The sequence below is a fragment of the Cygnus atratus genome, chromosome 3 (assembly GCF_013377495.2).
Source record: "Cygnus atratus isolate AKBS03 ecotype Queensland, Australia chromosome 3, CAtr_DNAZoo_HiC_assembly, whole genome shotgun sequence".
NCBI classification, from domain to species: domain Eukaryota; kingdom Metazoa; phylum Chordata; class Aves; order Anseriformes; family Anatidae; genus Cygnus; species Cygnus atratus.
The window spans coordinates 55252762-55273288 of NC_066364.1; the positions used below are offsets into that span (position 1 = coordinate 55252762).

Below are 20527 nucleotides of genomic sequence, written 5' to 3' on the forward strand. Positions count from 1 at the left end.
TCATCGTTCCTAGGATTCTGTCTTCTCTATCATATATACTCTTGTACTGGAAGATGATTTCCATTATGATTTCAGAAGGAAGAATGACAATTAAATAAGGTCAGGGTAAACTGAATTGATGTGATGTTATGAGACAATTCTCAGTCAGTATCGGTAGCTCTAGCTTCATTTTTTGTTTGTTTGCTTGTTAAGAATTGTTTGTATTAGAACAGATGAACATGGAGATATGGGAAGAGGGAAGATAAAACAGAGGTGATGGTTCAGCTAAGATATTTTATACACTAAGAACAACAATGGTTCTTCTATTCTTGAAGCATTCTGGGGTTAATGTTTGCTATTTGTTAAGAAAAAAAACACAATAAGATATTAATGATAAGCTCCTTCCTCTTGCATCACAGCCAAAAAAAAAAAAAAAAAAGCATGGAATATTTTAGCAATTTATATAGCCTTAATTTGACTCTACTTTTAACATAACCTTAATTTTAATTCATGCATGGTAGACTAAATTAAAAGCTTTAATAAGACAGCCATTAGCTCTTATGCTTTATTAAGCCTATTTGCACACTCTTTGTTGCACTTGTGAGACCTTCAACAATACAAAACACACTTTTAATGCATAAAGGAACAGAAACTCTCAGGAAAACAGAAGAATATTAGAACAGAGTTCAATGATGTAGGAAAGTACCTGGATAAAAATCCCCTTGCGCAAACATGTCAATCACATAGCGACAGAATGCATATTGATCTAACAGAGCAAAGAGGAAAAAAAAGTAATGAAGAAAGCAAATATAAAAGTTTGTTTCTATTTAACAGTGAAAATAAAGCTTGGCAATGTAAAGACATATTTTGGGGATATTTTCTCTCCCTGGCCTTGAAGTAACTCATATTCTCAAAAAGAGACAGTTTATAGCCTAGATCTAATTCAAGTCTCCCAGCTCCAGAGCTACTAGTGCCCCAGTTACCAACTTCTGGCCTGCAGTGTGTGGAACAGGTCAGCAATGTGCAGCCTTGCTCTCCACACAGGCACTGTGCAAACAGCTGCATGGCCCAAAGACTTTTTCATACCCTTGAGAATCCATTTTAAGTAGTCTCTGTCAGACAATACGAAAATTCAATAAATGTTTTAATCACAGTATTTTGTTAATACTGCTTTAACTGTGTAATCAATATGTAAATTTATTGAATGAGAGTATAAACTGTGTACTTACACTTCCGTAGCAATGAGATTTTTCCAGAGAATTTTATCATTTCTCCACACAACTTTCCAAACACTAATATTTAGAAATATATATATGTATATACATAATGCATATATTATATCCAAATATTAAAATTATGCTATTCAGAAATTTAGACGTTGGTATCTAAATGAAAGTCTGATTTCAGAAATGTTGATTGTCTATTGATTTCTTCTCTATATAGGCAGAGTTGAAGACCTTGACCAAAATTGCGAACATTAAGAATGGTGAAGAAAATTGCCAATTGTAACCGAGTGCAAAAGAATTGCAATATTATTGCTGTACTCTCCGATTTGCCAGAAAATAGAACATTGTCCCAGTGGACTCCAAGGGACATTATCTTCGAAAGTTAATGTTGGTGACTAAATGTCAGCTCTGGTTAGCTATGCTAGTTCACAATAGCCCTTGGATAAAGCACACTCATCCATATGTCCTAGACTGTTGCCCCATACTTCCTAAGCTACACAAGTTGCATCTCTCTCTCCATCTCCAGTTGCATCTCCTTCCTAGTCACTTACAAATCCACTTACCAACCAAAAAGTATTTCCCAACTTCAAAACAAAGTTATGCAGACTTTGAAATACTTAAAATTTAAAAAAAATAAATACCATAACTGTTGGTTTAAATACAAAATTATATTTTTAAGTATATAAAATTGCATTATTTGTTTTCTTACATAGTTCACTAGAGCATCAGTATTAATTGATGCTGAAGCATTTATGTGATTGTTATTCTGGTATGATTTCCTGTGCAGCTGTAGAAATTAGGAGGGTTTATATACTATCCATTTTTTTTTCTACTAGCCCATAGGAGCCTATGCAGCTGTTTCCTGTTACTAAGGTGACTTCTAGTCAGCATTGTAGATCTTCGGGTGAACTTGCCAAAACATACACAGGGCCATGACTATAAACACTGTTTTTAAAGCTTTTAATGACTATTCATAATAGTTTCTACTTTTGTATTTAGGAATTCAAATTTATCATTCTGTCTGGCACCAGTCTTGGATTCCATCCTTAAGGAATCTAAAGAATTTGGCTGCAATATCTGCCCCTTCTGAAAGGGGATAAAAAAACGTTGAAGAGTGTATGTAAGAAAACAAGTATGTGTAAATCTGTATTCTCAGTAAGCCCATCTAAATTCAGCAAAGTGATTGCACTGACTTCAACACACTTGGAAACAGAGCCTCAATGAGTCAGATAATCAGGTTATGCCTGTGTAAATAAATAAAATTGTTTAGCCAAGTGAGCAAATGACAAGGCATAGCTCATGCCCACAAACTGGAATTTTTCTGGCCCCTCTTTTGCTAAAAGTTGTTGTCTTCATCCATACTGCCAATTGGGAAGAAACTCTGGATTGTTCCAGGCATTATATAAAACTGCTAAATGGCAATAGGGTAAAACTGCCTGGGGACATAAGCTTCATGGGGACAGTCACAGGACAGACCACAAGCCTATGCTGGATCTATTTAAGTTATGATACAGACATAGCCTGAGGGACTAGCAGCTCACACCATTTCATTGATATTAAAATAATCTGGTTTTTAATCACAGTAATATAAACAAGGATTAAAATAGACGACTTTTTTTTTTTTCCTTTCCTCCCATGGAAATGTAATTTGAATAAACTTAAAGAAAAAAAGAAGCTGCAGTCTTGACTGCACCTAAAAAGAAAGATTACATATTAATCTTCTCATTGTAATATCTATTTAGTAACTCAGCCCCTGAAAACTGGGATTTATTAAAAAAAAAAAAAAAAGCAGAACATTAAACTGAATAATAAAAATAGCATTTCTACTGTATATGAAATAATGAGGTTCACAGTAACTTTCCATGAAAGTCCAATTCTGCCAATCAGCAAAGACTGAAATATAAGGAATTTTAAATGGGGATGATTTTCCAAATATCACTTCATGGCTAAAAATTCATTTTAATTTAAACTCTCTTGTTTAAAAGAGAATTTCACACTATAGTTTTCACTTCATAAGTCTATAATAGTGGCACAGATATTCACCTGAGCATTAATAATTCACCTCATTATTCAGGACAAAATTTTTATTGATAAAAACAGTCATAGATCTTTGTCATTCGACCTCACCTGATTTACCCTGGGAGAGAAGCTATCTTTTTAAATTTTAATTTGCTTAAGGAATGATGTAACAGTAGGGACATCATAACAACACTTCTGTGATTACAGTTATATTTTTTAAATTAATGCAGAAAAGCTGGAAGAACTACTCCCTTGAACAAGGAAAAATAAGGACTGCAGGATCAGGAAATTTTGGCAAGCCTATATTAACTTAAAAAATATAATCTCTTTGGGTCACAGGGGGACTCAAATATAGAACTGAATTCTCTGAGAGTATCCAGTTGGACAGCAGCAGCTTGTGGTGGAAAAAGGAAGGACAAAAGCAAAAAGGGCAGCTTTCACTGGACATAACTGAACGTGTAATCTGAACTGAACATGTAAACTGAACATGTATCCCTGGTGATAAAGAACAGTTTAAGAAGCTCCTTCCTTCCTGCACTGCAGCCGCTCATTCCCTCTTCCACCTACTACATTTCAGTGTACAGTCCTTGGTATCACACTCTAAAGCAGATTTACAAAGTGATCTGTTAATATTTGATGGATCATTTTGCTAATATTTATCACTTAAAGGAAAAACAAAACAAAACAGAACAAAACACCCTCTCTCTATTGCTCTCTGTAATCTTTGACCCCAACTTACTTAAAAACATTTTGTTGTCGGGGAGAAAAGTACCTCATATGCACATTGTTGCTTTTTGAGAACCTTAACCTGAACAGTATGGAGTGGGTCCAACTGCGCACTGAAATTCTTGTCACAACAAACAAAAAACAAGAACTCAACAGTTTGTGGAACTTTCCTCTTGGTCAGAACAATTAGCATGAAAGATGCTGCTTCAATTTTATGCCTCAAAGGCTCCAGTATTTCAAGTGAAAACCAAAATTAACTAGAATACACAAATAAATGTTAAAAAATACTAGCTCAGCACACTATGCATGTCAGAAAGGAGCCTCTCTCTAACTCTCCTTTCAGCTTTCTGGAAATGTATAATTTAGACAACTCCTACGGGGTCCAGAGCAGATAGCTATGAAATTCTGAGAGGATCTGCCCAGGTAGATTCAGATATCCAGGCAGGGATGACTGCTTTGATGTTCAGGCATAATGATTTACCTGTGGTTATCAGTTGAAAGGATCAAATAGGTGTGCCACACAACACTGAGCTGATTCTATGAATGTCAGAATAATCCTGTGTCTTCAGTATGACAGTTCTTACAGAAAGGCAGGTCTCACTGCCTTCATTCATACAAAATTGTACCTAACTCCATGGAATAGCCACATGAAAATCAAGGGACCATCCAGTGCAATTTGGGAGTGGAAGATCCCAGGCTGACTCTGACAAAGAGGAGCATACAGCTAACACCTGCATTTTGTGTTGATGCAGGTTGATTCCTTGTTTTATCACTTAATTTCTTCCTCTCACCAGGTTCACCAGGTTAATGGCATTTCTTTCCTTTTTAGGGGAAATTTGCAACCTCATCACATCAAATTACATCAGTCAGGCATATCATTATGTCATACACTACATGACAATGCCTCACACGCTCTGATGTAATACAAATGATTACATTCCCTTTCATTTGCAGCTACTTTCATTATTGTAAATGAGGACATATTCAGATGTAGAAACAAAACATAATTTCCAACAGGTTTTTGGACAGTTGGCATTTTCCAAAGTAACTTGATTTGCAATAGACACTGCATAAGATTCTTCTGAGAAAATCCATGAAGACTCCAGCCTATCTGAAGAGACACTGGTCCTTGGTAAAGTAGGATGCAAACTGAATAATGTAAAATGAATCTTTAGCCATTACAGTTAGAACATTCCAGTTATTTAGATTAAACTTAGTTTATTCCTTATAGTTTCCATCTAGAAATCTGAGATTCATCTGGAATTTATTTGTACTGCTCTTTTCTTTGTCATGGGTGGACTTTGGTCCTTGTTAGGTCTAACTTCATCCTCTTTCCTTCTTTCCTACTACCTTTTTAAGATCTTCATCTGCTTCCTCCTGGTTTTGTTTACCTTTCTTTTCCGATTTAGTTACAGTCTGAAGTGCTTTCTCCTCCTTAACTTTCGGTTTGGCCTTTATTAACCCAACTTCTGTTGTTTTAGTCTCTGTCTGCTTGACCTTCTCAGGCATCTTTGCTTCTCCTTTTCCATCCTTCACTTCCTTTTTAACTTTTGCTTCCACTTTGGTGCTCTTTACTTTCTTCTCCTCTGCAGGTAATCAAGAAAAAAAACTTTCAGTGTCATTCATTTCCCTCAAAATAATATTTAATATAATTTATTTTATATTACAGAATCACAGAATTGTCTAGATTGGAAGAGACCTCCAAGATCACCTAGTCCAACCTCTGACCTAACACACTAACAATATTGTGCAATTACTAAGGAGCATTCCTTCATCATCAACACCTTGCTTAGATCTGACGAAAACTATAATTCCTCCAAGCCAAACAGACATGGACAGAAATATTAGATGCAAGCATGTTTTGTCTTCAGTCCTGTACCAAGTTTTTGGCTGATACTAGGTAATAGGCTATGATAAATAACACTAATCTAATGACAACATGCTAACTTTTATGGCATAAACTAGGGGAACAAATGTTGGTCATAAGGCAAGCATATTAAAACCTGACTACTAAATCTGAACAACTTTAAAATTCAGAGCAAAACCGTTGTAAGCTGTAAGTGTAGTTGATTTAAAGCACAGTCGTTTGTAAGGGTCACTTTTTATTAACTCTATTGTATTAACTCTAGGCCTTTGACCAAGGAATCTTGTGTTCTTGAGTCTCTCTCCACACCAATTCCCCAATTTGAAAGATTAGTCTGAGACAGGACAATAAATGATGCGCCCTGCAGCAGAGCGAGTTTTCCAAGCAGAATTACCAAATTGTATAATGTCAGTGGCTGACACTACACAGAGGTTGGTGAGACAAACTTTTCTTTCCACCTTTATAGATCAGTTGCTTTTTCTCATCTGAGACATGGATGCTGGCATTATGTGTTTCTAGTTCACTTCAGTGGAAAATCCAACAGTAGATTAAAACAACTTAATATGTTTTAAACAAAACACTTTAGTGTCATGTTCACAAATCTATTTTCTTCATAGCTTTAAATGTCTCCAGTCTTGATAGAAAACTCTAGTGCTACAAAATCCATATCTTCTGTAAGCCTCTGGACTTGTATTTTTATTAAGCCACTAGGCCGACCAGACTAATTTTAGCAATATGTAAACTGAGTAGCAATACCAATTCTGAAACAGAAAACATACAGAAAACAGATATAATGGACAGGTATAATTCCTACTTTCAAACAAAGCTATGACATGACCAAATATACTGTTGGACAATGAAGAAAGAAGTTCCTTAACTAGTTATAGAGAAAATGTGTATGTCATATCACTTACAAATAGGTCTACTTCTTTTTCAGGGTAATGGAAGTTCATATCTTTACATTAATTCCAGTCTTTGAAATTTCAACAGGTTTAAAAGGGATTATGCCTTTTATGCCTCTATGCCATAGAACTAATCCCTGGATGTTCTAAAGAGATTTTGATTATTTCAAATTATAGTGTCATGTAGAAGATTTTTCATACACATTATATTCTCTGCTCCAATAAAATAAAATTTATGAATTTTGATATAAACTCTGGTTAAAAAAAGAAGGAAAGAAGGAAAGAAGGAAAGAAGGAAAGAAGGAAAGAAGGAAAGAAGGAAAGAAGGAAAGAAGGAAAGAAGGAAAGAAGGAAAGAAGGAAAGAAGGAAAGAAGGAAAGAAGGAAAGAAGGAAAGAAGGAAAGAAGGAAAGAAGGAAAGAAGGAAAGAAGGAAAGAAGGAAGGAAGGAAGGAAGGAAGGAAGGAAGGAAGGAAGGAAGGAAGGAAGGAAGTAGAAATAGATAAATACCTTTGGGAGGAGTTTTCTTTTCAGCTTTTTCATGTCTTTCAGGTTTGTCTTTTTGAATTACTAGAAATGAGTACAATTGTATATTAGGAAAAAAAAAAAATAGAAAAGATTGCTAAAACACCACAACATCTCTGGAAGTTTACAATTCAGGATTCCTTTTTTTTTTTTTTTTCCTGTAAATTTCTTACTTTTTTTTCTCAGGTTCACAAGGGTCAAAAGCTTCAAAATATCTGTTGAGAATAACTTAATCAGAAGCCAAGCGAGTCGCACAGTTCTGGCGATATTTAGGGAATGTTTACACTATATATTCCAGATCACACAAACTTGCTCTGCTCAAGCTCTGAGCAGACAAAGGCTTGTTCTTCCTCTGCTCAAGCCAACAGGAAGCTGAGTAACTACACTAGTCTCACAGAAAGGGGCTTAGCTTGGGCTCACTACAAGCACAGCTACAAATCTGGTGCTCACTTCACAGTCGAGCCTGAGTGAGTTCATGTCTGCACAGGATACACTGTGTAAACACACACTGCTATGTCCCAGAAAGGCTGTCAAAACTTTACGTGGTGACTTCTAGTTTTCCTCTCATGGTTGGTTTGGACCCATTGCTGGAGCAAAACATTGCTGGAGCCTTGACAGTTAATTACACTTCTTTCAAGTGATAACTGCATAAAAGCAACATCCCCTCTAACTGAATCCCAGCTTGAAATTGCTACCTATATGGACTGATAATTAAGTTTGTTTTTGTTTTTATAAGATAGATGTTTCTTAGATGATGTCTTTAAATAGCATTCATACCACTGAAGTTTTCTGGAGCCTTTAGCAGGGACTGAATAAGTCTTTTCTTATTGGGCATAGAAAAAAATCTCCTGATTATGGGGGAAGCAGCTGACAGTAGCAGACGGTATGTCTTCCCTCGAATTGGCCTGGACTAGAAAATCCTCATTTCCTAGGGGACTCGAAAAGGTTGAAATGGCTGCCCTACACTCCTAGTAGCTTATACAGTTTGGGGCAGAACCCAGACAAGATGGAGGTTAACCTGGGAAATGGATAGATCATCACATTATGGGCATAAATGCGCCTTAAAAAGCAGCAAAGGCAGTGATTGTCGTAGAGCACTGTCTACCCACAGGGATTCATATTGCTTAGGAACTACTCAACACAGGGTAGCAAGCCTAGATGTCATAGATTGCAGCAGTAATCTCCCTAGCTGTAATACTGGCCAAAGGAGCAAGAAGACTAATTCTTCACAAAAATTTCCGGCTAGTGACCAGATTCATGACTACTATTAAATACATTAAAGTTCTGAGCGATTATTTGGTTAGCTAGCAGAAGATTAATGGATAAACAGACTGGCTGTTTGTTAGGAGTATATCAGTGATTCTCAGAAGTTATTTGCTTTTCAAAAGTACTCTGACACTGTGGGAATTTATTTTCTCAAGTTTACTTCAGTGTGATTTCATGTATATAAAAAAAAATAAAATAAAAAAATCCTACACATTCAGGTTATACACTGAAAGTAGAAGAATCTTCCAAATATTAATTTTAAAGACAAACTGGATGATGGCTACCCCTCAGGTTATTTTAAGTCTTTAAGACTAGCCTTTGTTCCACTTTCTCTCTTTCTTCTCTTCTGCTCACTGTTTTCACATTTCTACTTAGAGTAAGATAAAGTCCAATAAAGCCTGATTTGTACATTTGAATCTATATTGTCTGAACAGATTCAAATCAAACCTAATTAATTCATGTGCCCCATCATCATCAATTTGAATGCCATAAAAGACTGATATTAGATACACTGCATAGTATTTTTTTCACGATTTAACTGAATAAAAGTATGAGACAAAGACTAGAACCTAACTTCATTATGGAAATATCTGGTTTACAAAAAGAATCACAAAGTCACAGAATGATAGAATCATCTAGGTTAGAAGAGACCTCCAAGATTACCTAGTCCAACCTCTGACCTAACACTAACAAGTCCTCCACTAAACCATATCACTAAGCTCTAACTCTAAAGGTCTTTTAAAGACCTCCAGGGATGGTGACTCAACCACTTCCCTGGGCAGCCCATTCCAATGCCTAACAACCCTTTCAGTAAAGAAGTTCTTCCTAAGATCCAACCTAAACCTCCCCTGGCGCAACTTTAGCCCATTCCCCCTCAAGAGATGCAAAGAGATGCATGTGAAAAAACAAACAAACAAACAAACAAACAAAAAAACAACTCCAGAGGAAACAACCAACCAACCAACCAACCACAAAAAATATCAAGGAATAATAATTGTTAGTCTTAAAGAAATAAAAAAATGGCACAACAGGTCAAGATGAATGGATTTTTAAATCTCCCTGTCCAAATCATGGCTAAAGATGGAATTATCAGTCAGAACACTGGGAATGACCTCTTGTACATGATAATGCTTTAGAATACATGTAATAATTAGTAGATATGTAAACCTTAACCAAAGCCACTTCAGCTATGGAAGATAATACAAATCATGTACTGGAATGAAAATACTGCAAAAAATAAAGGCAAGGGAATGAAGATCTATTTTGGGGTATGGTGGAAGACAGACTGAGAGACAATATACAGTCTTGCACTCCATTAACACTAGACTGAAAACTGCTACACATGACAAAGCCTTCTCTGTAGGCAAATTACTGAATCTTATTGTTGAGGAAAATACATCAAAGACTGCAAATATAATAGTCATGGGTTTATTTCTGTAGCTGCATGAGAATGATTCATAATTAACTCTGTGCATCAAAACAAGAGAACAGAGGAAGTAATAAAAGCTGTTCAAGACTTCACTCAGAGGCTGATTAAGACCTGGTCAAGCAAAAGTGAGGGCACCCAATAACTATACAGTGGGGACTAGAAGAGTTTTAAACTTTAAATTCTCATCTCCACACTCTTCCAAAGTATATAAGTGATAAAAATCTAAAATTGTACAAAATCCAATATTAATCAGCATTACCTTTAGAAGGTGCTTTCTTTTCGTGTTTTTCTGGCTTTTCAGATTTCTCTTTGTGAATGGCTACAAATAAGCAACAACAATATTAATGGTTATTAAAAGTGATAAATGTTGCAGCTTTGTAAGAAAAAGGAGAAGAAACATAAGAATAATCTAGTCACCATGGCTAGCCATGGAAAGAAACAGTAAGACTGAATCAGCTGCCACTATCTGCTGCTGATGTCAAAACACATGACCAGAACTTTCAAAGGCTCGTGTACCATTGCTGAGGTCTGTCATCAGTTGATGGAGGAATGGCCTTTCTGACAAAACTGTGATACCATGAAAGAATGTAGTCAAGAAAGAAAAAGTCATGGGTATTTATGTTTACTATTTTTGTTCAATGGTTCACTTTGGTTCATTATTATTTTTGAGTTTTCTTATTTATTACTTTGGTTTATTTCTGAAGGACTTTCTGAACCCTACATAATAACTAACAGTTTTTTCCAGCTACGAATGGTTAGACACTATAATTAATTACAAATGTAATTGCAATGGCATTATAACTAATGCTCTTTGGGGCTTTTTGTTTGCTTTTAATTTCCACTTTACAAATTGAAATAAAGTACACTATAGTGACTAGAGTTCTGGCTCAGGTTTTAGAATACACTTGAGTTGTGCAATAGTCACTGAGTGATGTGCAGTCTGAAATATTTTCCAATGTGGGCTCTGATCTTCTAATTTTTTGCAGGTTAATGTTTACACAGTAACCTGTCCACAGGTGTGAAGAACTGACATTTGTACAAGCTCATATGCATTGAGGTACCCTACCGGGACCAGGCGTGTAAAAACATTCATCTGCCTATTTGACTCTGGCATATGAGTTTACACTAAGAACACAAAAGTGTATGCATGAGCATTTCTACGTACTCTCCAGGCTTGTGCTGATGTTTCAAAAGAAAGTTTGAATTACTAAAGATAAAGCTGTGCTAGATACCCATTTACTGCAACTACTTAGAGAATATTTAACTACTTAAAGGATTGGTCCTGCCCGTTGTTCCATAATTCATAGTTCCATATCTATGAAACAGTCCTGGTCAGTATTGTACTTAAAATGTATTTATTTATTTATTATTAGTAGTAATAATAATTGACTTTTATTTTTTTAACATGGCTTGCTTCATTACATCTCTTTTCAAGTTAGGTGTTTTTCCTGGGTGACCATATTTTCTTAGAAATCATACCTACTGTGAATGTTGGAAATACTCAGAAATTACTGGGAGATTATAATCATCCAGAGTAAAAAATATATTATCTATCATCTCTCTCTCTCAAAACAAAACAAAACCACACACACACACACAAAAGACAAAAGCAAACACAACCCAACAACAACAAACCAATCCAACCAAACAAAAAAATCCAGAAGGTCTACAAAATACTAGTCAGTCTGTATGTTTAAAACCCTTTCCTCTACATCATGATTTTTACTAATAAAGTTCTAGTCATTTTTCCAGTCAAGAGGAGACATTTTTCCAGTCAAGAGGATACATAAATGGAAGTGAAGAAGACATTTAGTCCTGAGGTACCCCAAAATATAACATAAATCCTGACATGAAATCTATACCTGTATGCTTCTCCTTTTTTTCAGGTTTTTCTTGCCTTGCCGTTTTGTCTTTATGTGTCACTAGGAAAGAAGGAATGCATTCATACATCTAAAAAAACCCACCACCATTGTACAACAAACTTAAGAATCAGAAACAATTATACCAAGTTAAATCATAGGAGATGAAATGACAAGCTGTGTTATTCTGGAGCTATCCCATGCACTTCTGTACAGCATGCATCATACATGGTTATTAGCAGGCAACTGTGGATAACAGGTTACTGCTTATCTTTCAAGCCATGGTACCATTCCCCAGCTGTTTACTACAGTAAGAACATCCCTTGCAATTGCCTGTTCCTGAAGGCAGTTTTTCAGAAAACTGTCAAGGACAAAGGCAGAGCTCATAGCAAATGCTGCTGCCTATACTAGAAGTAGGACATCACCTGGATCACCCCATTTTCTATGAGGCAGAGGCTTGTTAGAACTGGAATCAGTCCTGGAGTATAAGAGTGTCACATGCACAAATGATGTCTCTGTCACTTGCCAGCTGGCTTGAGGTGGATAACTAGCAATGGATATGGATAGCTAGTAATGGATGTGGATAGCTAGTAACAGACACTGGCTGAGATCAGTTCCTGGCAAACGATGATCCCAAAGCCATAATTAGCTTCAATGTAAAAACTAACATTCTGACAATGAAAACTACATTATGCTATCCATTCATTCATATAATATTTTCCACTCACCTTTCTTAGGATTTTTGACAATAATTTTCAAGACAATGGAAAATAAGCATGAGGATTTAACAGCACTTCAGAAAAATCAGCCATGAAACTACAGGCTAGCTTTAACTCTATCTCCTGTGGGGATTTCATTCTAGTTTAGTAAAACTCCTTTGTCAAACAGGATCAAATAAGGAAGATTTTTCACAGTACCATGAATTCCATGTCTGACTGGAAACAAAAGTAGAAGAGCAAGGAGCATTCAAGCTCTCACTATTTATTATTATTATTTATTATTTATTATTATTATTATTATTTTACCAATACGGTAATGAAACACCTCAGAGTGAGATCCTGACATATCTGACTGAGTCATTTCTAAGTGTACTTTCTCTGTGTCATTAGATAATTTTCCTAAACTTCATCACAGAAGTTGATTAGAAGTTAGAATAGGATGTTATTTACTATATATGCCAAACCTGAAAAATGAATGTTTCAAAAGTAGAAAATAAACATTTAAAATACAGGGACTCATAAGAAATTTTGGGTTTCTCAGGCACACCACAATGAAATGGGCCTTAGAAAGACATATCCACAAGCACAATTTTAAAATATATTATATAGTCTGAAAATAATCTTAGTACAGTGATTACAGGGAAACTCTACCTGCAGTAGCATTTAAGCAGTAATTGTAGCAACAGTTCACTAAAAAAACCTAATATATTCATCTTGAGATAGCATCTAGACACAAGTAATGTCGGGTACACAGCTGGCATTATTAAGAATTATAATTGTTATTCTTCACTTGCTTGAGATATGTTTTTTCTTGTTCTTTGAAACATTTAAAAACATTAAAATTTCTTCTCATGTCAAAGCAAATCAAATATTTTCCCAAGTTTTCCACTAAAAAAAGTCTTAATGACACATTCATGTTATAATATGGGACATTATAATCTCTGCTCTGTCATTTTGCCAAATCTCAGAATAATAGTCCCTTGTTAAAACCACTCCATTTTCTAGTAATAAATTTTCAGTCTAACAGAAACCTGAACTTACATGCCTCTCATTAACCTCTAGAGTCAGTCTTGTCATTTTAAATTATTTATATAAAATGCAAAAGCTCCAATCAGAGACAACTAAAAAGGCCTAGTCAATCACAGATTTAAGAAGATGTACATTCGCTTTAGTTACGAGACTTGGTCTGAAATAAATCAACTGTGGTTGAATATTGGATCTTTCCTTCTTTTGGTTGATTTGTTGTGGCCATTGGTCTTGTTGTTCTTCCTGAATTGGTTTCTTCCTCCAGTCTGAGACTTATTAATCAAACTTTTATGTAAAGGAAATGTTCATTGAAATCTTGAAGTGTTTTGACAAGTAGGTATGTTTCAACGAAATACCATTTTTGCCAAAAAATGCCTCACAAGAGGCAAACTAAATGGTCGCTCTGGGTACCATTTTCATGAGTTGTGGGTGGAAAGGAAGTTGACTCCTACAATAGATAGCCTGTAATTTGTTGTTGGCATACACCAACAGAAAATTATCAAATCCTCTCTAACACTCTCCCCCAGCATGTCTGAGTGTGGGAGAAATGTGTTTTTAAAGTCAGGTCTCTGAAGTGGAACACCTCAAGTGGCCATGCCCTGTATGATATAATTTAGTCTTTACATTTTGTTCTGAAATGTGCCCAAAGATAAATATTATTCTTAGATTTATTCAAGAAGAATAAAAAGACACCTATTTATGCTCTAGGCATCTCTTTTATTAAAAGTTAATAATAAAGTACAAACTTATTCATTAATTTATGAATATAATTTTAGCCTTTCTGCAGAGTGACGAATCTAAAGTGCTTTTAAAATCCTCATTCCCCTTCTGGCTAGCTTTCATAACACGTCCTCCATCAATAATTGGGATTTCCAAATGGGTCTAAGAGTCAATAGATCAGACTGTTTTAATCCACTGGTAAAACAAACAAACAAACAAAAGTATCAAATGCTAAATACATACCTTTCATGGGTTCCTTCTTTTCAATTTTTTCTTGTTTTTCAGGTTTGTCTCTGTGAATTACTTGAAAAAAAAAAAGTAAATAAAACAGTAAATCTGTAATCTCCAGGTATTATGTATTGCACTTATTATTCCACCAAAATAATTAAAGAATATTTCTGTAAAATTTTGGCTCGGAGTAACAGACACTAGATCTTGTGTAGAGCTTCTCAGTGTCAATATTTAATTCCAGGTCCAGGAGAAATATTATTTACTTCAAAAAGTCTTAAAATGTTGGACCATATTTTGGCAACGCAAGAGATTATTCAGCAACTTTAATCTGTGCAATCTGGTTTGGTTCCATTACACAGGCACCCTGGATCTAAGGCTTCTGATGGATTAAATTATTTTCAGTCCTTGAGAACATTGCTTTCTATTCTCAACAAAATAAATAAATAAATAAATGGTAAGCATATTGCTTTCCATGCTCTTTTTTTTTTTCTTATTTTATTTTATTTTATTTTTAGATGTCACTTCAGCCATGGGATGGGTTTATAGGACTACATTTCTTTTATTAAAAGAGTAACTTAAGAAAGAACAGCTGTTTCAAGGAGAGTCAACTATGTGTCCTGCTGAAAGCAGGCAAATTTGAATCCTTGTGGACTCTGTTGTCCACTCAACTTTTAGACCATATTTATGGACATGGTTATATTACATATCCCAGTTATTTAGATAGATAAACACTTTCCTTGTCAACCTCCACTTCTAAAAGACCAGTATTTTTTGTTAATTTCAGGGAGAAAATATTTTCTTTGCAATGTTCAAGTTTCTGTCAACAAGTAAACCACAGAAAACACAACCCTGATTAGAAGACAACTGCAAGTTTTATACACAAATACAGTAAAATTTTTGTATACATTAATTTCATCAGCTTTGCAGCAAATGTAACTTCATAGATGTGCAAGCATATTTTTTGTTGGCTAAATATTTCTTCATTAAAAAATAGATCTATGTCTTTAATAAAAAATCATTATAAACATTCCATAATTTCATTATGTCGTTACATGTGTTTGAATTATCCAAATACATTTCCAGTCATAACAGGCAAATAATTGTTGATAACAATTAGCAAAACATAAGAAAGAGATTGCAAGGAGATTTTTCAAAGCTTTTAAGAAATCTGGACAGCTAATTTACACTTAAAAAAAAAAAAAAAAAAAAAAAGAGGCCGTGAAGAACACGCAAGCAATCACATTGAATGAATATTATTGCATGAACGACAGACTTTAAGTCAACCACTTGCTTTAGGACATCTAGTAGCACACCAAGAAAAACCACTCTGCTCTCTCACTATATTCTGTAGAATTCAGACTGTGAATTGTTTGAGAAACTGTAACATGCTCTTAACATGCTCTTATTTGTTTGCATCTGTATTAGCAAGTGCAAGCACCGTGCAACATATTTCAAATCACTGCATTGTCAATTTTGACCATCTGCATAACATCTACCTGTTTCAAGCTTTGGAAGAAACCAAAGCAAGCATTGAAAGACACTAACTGAACTGAATCTCAGCAGACATTAAAGTGGACAATTTAAGGTTCCTTCAAGTCATCAAAAACATATAGAGGGCACAAATGTAAAGAAATATTAATATTTGTGTGGACTCCAAGGTAAAAACACAAAGAGATCAGTTGGCTCCTTCTTAAGAAATAAAACAAGCTTGATGTAGCTGGGCAAGAAGCCTGGAATGTGGATAAGCAGAGACTAGGCCGGCAAAAGCATAAACTATTTGTCTCTTTCCCATGATAGGCTGAAGGCTATCTCTGGCTAATCCAAGAGCCCTATCCTGGGTGTTGATATCCCCAAAGCTTCAGAGTTTGCTAATCTCAGACTGTAATATTTACCATTACCTCATATGGATACCGTCAAGAGCTATGGCTTTGGGGTAGAACCTTATCTGGAAAGGGCAGGTGTTGCCAAAAATTAAAGGATTCATGTTTCACAGCTGTGATGACTGGCCATTTTTACGTCTTCAATCAAAGCACCCCAGGGACACCAAAGTCCATTGAAGCTTTTGATCTGACAAACTTTAATATGATTTTTCTTTTCTACAGTAACTCTGTATTCTCCCCTTCAAATGCTTTCATGTTCAGCTTTATACGTCATTCTGGAAACCTTCTCATGTAAATTACTTCACTGTCTACAGATCTTTTCCAGATTTAGTCACCTGGATATCTATTCTGTTGTAAAGGGCTTAATGCATGCACCTTTTAAAGTTCCCAGAGCTTAGATGAAAGAATTAAGTTGGAATTAGAAATGAGGCAGGCTGGCCATACAGCCATGTTTTTGGGAAACAACCTAGAATTATTACAAATATTTTTGCATATATAAAAAATAAGAGAAAGCACATAAAAATATTTCTAAGGCTGCTAAGTCAAGCACTCTTCAGCTGAAAAATGCCAAAGCTAAAACTGCTCATCCAACTTTAATTCAACCATTTTATTTACTTTACGACATATTAAGTTATTAAAAGATCATCTCTTTTTTTTTTTCCTTTTTTTTTTTAAATAGCATATTAGGTTCATCCAGAGAAAAATAACAACACATTTGCTTTCATAACAATTGCCTAAGTTAAAATTTTCTCACAACTTAAAGAAATTTGCTTGGACTTGCTTGCAAATACCAATAAAAAGCATAAGTTCAGAATGAACTGTTTTTAGCATCGGAAAAAATATAATACCCCAATCTAATTTTCACTAACCTAGATTTTGGAAATTGACGAAACATTTTTATATGACTTTGAATGAAAATTCAGCCAGAGGCAAAAAGCCAAGCATGAAAAAATTAATCCTTCATGACTGGAGTGTGTTAAATTTATAAATAATCTAAAATAGGAGTTTATAATGGAAATTTTTAAGGTAATTTAACAAGGTATTCTGAGTTTAATCAAATATTTCTGTTTACTTCACATAAAATTAAAAAAAAAAAAGAAGCATAGTGTATATGTGATATTTTCCAAATTTTAATCATCTAATGCTATATTTGATTTGCATCGAATGGAAGACAGTGATTGGAGATGAGATTTACTTTTTTTAATTAAAGTGTTTGAGATGGAGTGATCGATAACATTTCCAACCCCCCCCCCAAAAAAAAAAAAAAAAAAGGCAACTTCAAAGGGATGTAATAAGGAGGTGTAATAAGGAGGAACTAATTCCACATCTAAGCTAAGTAAAAAGTTTCCAGCTGAGTAAGTTCATTGATTAGCATAAAGGTAGGTGATGGGTGCAAAATGCATGCAGTAGAGATTGCTTGCTCCAACTAAGTGCCTGTCCACAGAGCAGCACTCACAAAAGTTAAGATAAATGAACTAATACAATGAAGTTAGAGTGCATTAGTCAGACAACATTAAATCTCTGTGTAGATACTTCTATTCAGAAGCCAAGTAACCTTAGATGGCTATAACTTAATCCTTCTTGAAGGAACCCTCCGTAAATAAATAAATAAATAAATAATTGATCTGCAGAGGGGCACAAACTTCCAGGTCCTAAACAATATTCCAGGGAAATCCCAGCAATTTGGGAACTGTGAAGGCACCTGCATTCATTACAAACCACCTCAATTACCTGTAAAGAGGGAAGAAGCTTGCCTGGAATTTGGCCACACCTGCCCCAAATGGCACCACTGGCACCAGGCATGCATGTGCTCTGCAGCACCAAACTGTAAGATTGATATAGCCCTTCAACACTAAGTTTAAATGCCTATATAAGAGCAAGACAATTTCTCGTGCATTACAATACAATTTAAAGATAGATTTAACTGCAGCAGTCAGAGGGCATTACACCCATCTGAACTGATGTTCAAGTTTGCCAGCTACTGGTGGTGGTGAAGTTACCAGCAAACATTGGCTTTACCTTGGGCTGCTCTCAGCCCATGTGTCTGAACTGATACTTGACAGCTGTGCCTGAGACACTGCAGCTGTATTGCTACCAATACCCATGTAACCTAGTTTATAGTGACCTCAGATGTATCTATAGTCATAAGTCTAGAAATCAAGACACACAGCCCCTGCATCAAACCTAAATATGCTATTTAACTTGCTAATCTTGTCAACTTATTTTGGGTTTCTGGTACAGTGTGGATTTGTATGGTCCAACTCATTTTATCTATTTATCTGTCTCAAATACAGAAATTTACTGCTATTTACAGAAAATTAAATTATGTGGACACGTTATATTTGTCTTCATGATCATATAATTTATCCATATGCTAAAACGCAGCCAGCTTTATTCTGCGATGTTTAATATTTGCATTACTTGTACAGCCCTACTGTGATTAGGGTAGGAGGGACAGATATGTGCTATGCATAGTAAGTGAAATAGTTTGGAAGGGACTGAAATCTATTTCTGAAATCAGGTCAAATTCAGAGATACTTTCTGCCAAAAACAGAGAGGACAGTACTAATTTCAGAGGCACATGAGTGTCTTTGCTGAAATCACTGTTTTTTTTTGTTGTTGTTCTTTTCTTTTTTAATGTATGACTGTCAGAGGTAGCATTTCATCACCACATTGTCTTCTTCCTCACTCCAACAGCAGTGTATTAGTGAAGTATATACAGGAAAAGCCACAGTACCTTTTTCAGTGTTATGATGATGTTATGTTGATTTTAGTGTGGGGAATTCTTTTTGTTGGTGTAAGTGAAGTTTATGAAGATTATGTGATGAATGTATATTTTAATGCAGTTCTGAACCTTTTCCCATGACTTCTCAAAGTCTGTGTTAATGAGCTATTTTTATTCCAGTGGTACAGGTTATTTCATTGTATTGCTAATATCTATTTTCCATAAGAATTAGAAATTCTTTTATCAGTCCATTTGGGTTATCATTAGGTTCTCCCTTTGACAGAAATTACACACACATATATTTTATCTCAATATATTCTGTTATTGTTCCCTGTTGCTGAAATATTGGATAGTTACCTCTTATTCATTGGCAACAACAGTAATAAAAGCTATAGCACCTATGTCTTAGTGCCTTCATCTGTAGCTCTCAAAGTCTTGCAAAAGCAGTATATATCATTATATTGCAGGAATTGCAGGACAGCTGTGGCTGGCTGGACACTGGGGATGCCCCTATCCTAGCCCTGGGGCAGCAGGCTCAGCACTGAGGACAGGCTGGGCTGTGTAGGGCTGAGGCTGGAAACCCCAAGGACTGTTCCAGAGTGGCCTTCCTGGGCAGCCTGTGCCATGGGGAGAAAGTTTCTCCTTGTATCCCACCTGAACATCCCTTAGTACAGCTGAACCTCCTTGTGTCTTTGGCTCCCTCCTCTCCACCACCTCCTGCAGGTACCGGGGTGCTGTCACCCCTGGAGCACCCTGCCCCAGGCCAGGCCAGCCCTGGTCCCCAGCCTCTCCTTTCAGGACAACTGCTCCAACGCCCATCATGTCAGGGGCTCCACACTGAGCTCACCCCAGTTTATCCATGTCTTTGCTATAATGGGAGGCCCAAAACCTTTGCTATACTGGGAGGCCATGGTATCTAGAAGTGGTCTCATGAATGCTGCATTATGGGGGATAATCACCTGCTTCCATGGGCGGTCCACGCTACTACTCACATAGCTCAGGGTGCTGTTGGCCCTTGTGTAAACACCAATACATCCAATACCAAATTGTAAAGACCCTATTTTGTATTGAATTTATGCTTAACATATACATGTTATCACAAAATGTAATCACAAAATTTCACTGCTCTTAAGCATGAAAAAATGTTTTGTTGAATCAGTTCTCAGTGTATTTCTGCTTTTCAGAGTTGACTAAGTGCAATCATGAAAATACACTTCATTATTAGTAGTTTATCAAAATATTTAATTATAGGTGAAGATTAGGGTACAAATCTGCCTGGCTTTTAATACTCTAAGAAACTTTCTTATAATTTTATCCAGTTCTATCTGGAAATTCCATTCATTGTACCTGTTGCTGATATTTCAGTACAATCTTTTCGAAATGAGGTTTATGGATGCAGCTTCCCTATTGGAACTTTAGTTCAGGGGGGTTGA

At 35.6% G+C, this 20527-nt stretch overlaps 1 protein-coding gene across 7 annotated transcripts in view; it reads right to left on the reverse strand.

The window, feature by feature from the left end:
- TRDN (triadin) overlaps positions 1-20527 on the reverse strand; it is a 212909-nt gene that overhangs the window by 153833 nt on the left and 38549 nt on the right. For all 7 annotated transcript variants that reach the window (XM_050710077.1, XM_050710076.1, XM_050710075.1 and 4 more), the window contains exons 6-10: positions 14502-14561; positions 11797-11856; positions 10194-10253; positions 7225-7284; positions 5342-5536 (exon numbers count right to left, since the gene is read on the reverse strand). In XM_050710077.1, the coding sequence (XP_050566034.1) occupies positions 5342-5536; positions 7225-7284; positions 10194-10253; positions 11797-11856; positions 14502-14561 (435 nt within the window). The remainder of the gene's footprint in view (positions 1-5341; positions 5537-7224; positions 7285-10193; positions 10254-11796; positions 11857-14501; positions 14562-20527) is intronic.